Source organism: Penaeus monodon, chromosome 34, assembly GCF_015228065.2.
Source record: "Penaeus monodon isolate SGIC_2016 chromosome 34, NSTDA_Pmon_1, whole genome shotgun sequence".
Taxonomy (NCBI): Eukaryota; Metazoa; Arthropoda; class Malacostraca; order Decapoda; family Penaeidae; genus Penaeus; species Penaeus monodon.
This window is the reverse complement of record NC_051419.1, coordinates 29,291,317-29,293,568: the sequence shown is the minus strand read 5'-3', so window position 1 is coordinate 29,293,568 and position 2,252 is coordinate 29,291,317. Positions and strand designations below refer to the sequence as shown.

The following is a 2,252-nucleotide window of genomic DNA, read 5'->3' as shown; positions in this document are numbered from 1 at the left end:
ACTTGTTTCTTTCTAATTTTAGTTTTTTTTTATGTTGTATACAATACCTAATTAATATCTAGAACAGGTGTGTATTTTAAATCTAATGGACTATTGTTGCTGTTTTCAGAAAGTGTTAACTCAGTGAATGCAAATTATGCTAGAAATCATAGGAATCCATCAATACCAATCAAACGGATTTTAAGATGTTAAGTTATTTTAGAAATTTACCCTTGGCATTTCTAGCATCTTGTTATTAGTCACACATGAGAGAATCTGATGTCCAGTAACTGATATGCAAACAATTTCACTGGATAGTACAGGTAACTTTTTCTTGTAATTAAATTGACTGCATTCTATCTTGATCAAGTAGAAATTTACTGTGAGGTGCAATGGAAGGGCCAGTAATAACAAGTTGAATCTAGTAGTGCTAGTGCTAGTCCTAGTGCTCCAGGAAAGACCAACATATCTCCAGCACATATCCACTAGCAAGATAGATGTGTAACTGTTTCCATTCTAAGTGATGAAGCATTAGAGAGATCCACAAACTCTTCCTGACAACATCTGTTGGTGTCTGTTAGAGCACTGGCAGGGCAATGTAGGTGTGGTAGGAAGGTTCCCAATGCTATAATGTTCTCTGTGCATTATTGAAATTTCATCTCTGAGATTTTGATGTTATGCACTTGGAATTACCATGTGATTATTTTCTCAACAGTTTGAAGTGAGTGGGAACTTGAGTACGTTGTGTCATACAAAACCTTTTTTCTTTTGCTGTAAATTGCTGTGTTTTAATATTTGTAGTGAATACCCCAGCTGTTTTATTTGCTTTTTAGGCTTTCTGCAATATATATTTTACAATCACAACAATACAGCTATATTTAATAAAGAATAGATTTGCAGATAAAATAATGACCAAAGACCATCCTTTCTCTTATTCTTTATGCTTTCTGCATACATTTAACAATGTGAGGGGGAGGCTCCATATCTGCACATCAGTACTTTACAAAAATATTTTCCAATACAATAAATCAAATAAGGAAAAGATAAGTTCACAACTCTAAGTCATTAGCCCTTAGCTTTACAAAATATACAGAATTAAATATCAGTGAAAATTACCTCCAGCAACACTGCAGTTAAGCAGTAAAATGAGAAGTAATAAATTTTGCCATATAAATACTATCTCAAACAATTTCCGGATTTCAGGTTCAAGGGATTACTTCTGTTAATGTACATCTTATTCTTGGCAAAGTCAAGTGCAAATTACTGACAACAATTAGCTGTATATCCCATGTTATTTGCATTACATCTTGATTGTCAGCTTGACTTAGCCTATCCCTGCCAATTATGGATTTTTGGCTTACTCTGGCTTACTTCTACAGGAAGATTGTCCCACTACTATGCAAGGGGAACACAAACAATAGCAGATGAAACAAGCAAGAAAGCAGACTCTTCAGAAGAGAGAGAAATACCCATTCAGCTCCCAAGGGAGAATGTTGATGATGATTCAAAATCTAACCAGGAGGTTAAAGAAGATAAGGCATTGCCTCTATACGAACACCACATCCCCACAGACATCTTCCAGAAGTCTTTGCTGACAGTGGGTGCAGCAGCTGCAGCCCTTCTGGACCCTAGACGCCATGACATGGTTGCAGTACTTGGAGAGACTACAGGGCACACCGCTCTGTCCAAGATTTATGCAATGATGATTGAGGATGAAGAAGGTCGGCAAATCCTTATAGACAAGCCTAGGATTAATAGCTCAACACTCAACCTACCCTTCTTAAGCCAGCTTCCTGAGGGCACTCTAGGTCATGCCTATATAAAATTCCTAGATGACAACCAAGTTACACCTGATTCACGCTTGCCTGTCCAGTTTGTCGATGATCCAGAGTTGGCCTATGTCATGCAGCGGTACCGTGAAGGCCATGACCTTTTCCACACAGTTCTAGGCATGCCCACAAACATGCTTGGTGAAGTGGCTGTCAAGTGGATTGAGGGCATCCAGACTGGCTTGCCCATGTGTGTGGGTGGAGCCATATTTGGGCCCCTTCGATTTAGGCCAAAGCAAAGGCAGAAGTATATATCTGAGTATCTTCCTTGGGCAGTAAGAGTGGGCAGATCTTCTAAATTACTAATGAATGTATATTTTGAGAAAAGGTGGGAACAGTCTTTAAGTGAATTGAGAGATGAATTAGGCATTGAATCTCCACCTTTTCTATGAGAAATAATTTATATCTTAGTATATTGTTTATATGTAAAGAGTATACGTTTGT

General features: G+C 37.8%; 1 protein-coding gene across 1 annotated transcript in view; it reads left to right on the top strand.

Annotated features, from left to right (window-relative positions):
- LOC119594690 (ubiquinone biosynthesis protein COQ4 homolog, mitochondrial-like) overlaps window positions 1-2,252 on the top strand; it is a gene marked incomplete in the record, with an annotated part of 3,952 nt that overhangs the window by 1,136 nt on the left and 564 nt on the right. Inside the window, 1 exon segment of the mRNA XM_037943745.1 lies at window positions 1,359-2,252. Within this exon segment, the coding sequence (XP_037799673.1) occupies window positions 1,359-2,200 (842 nt within the window).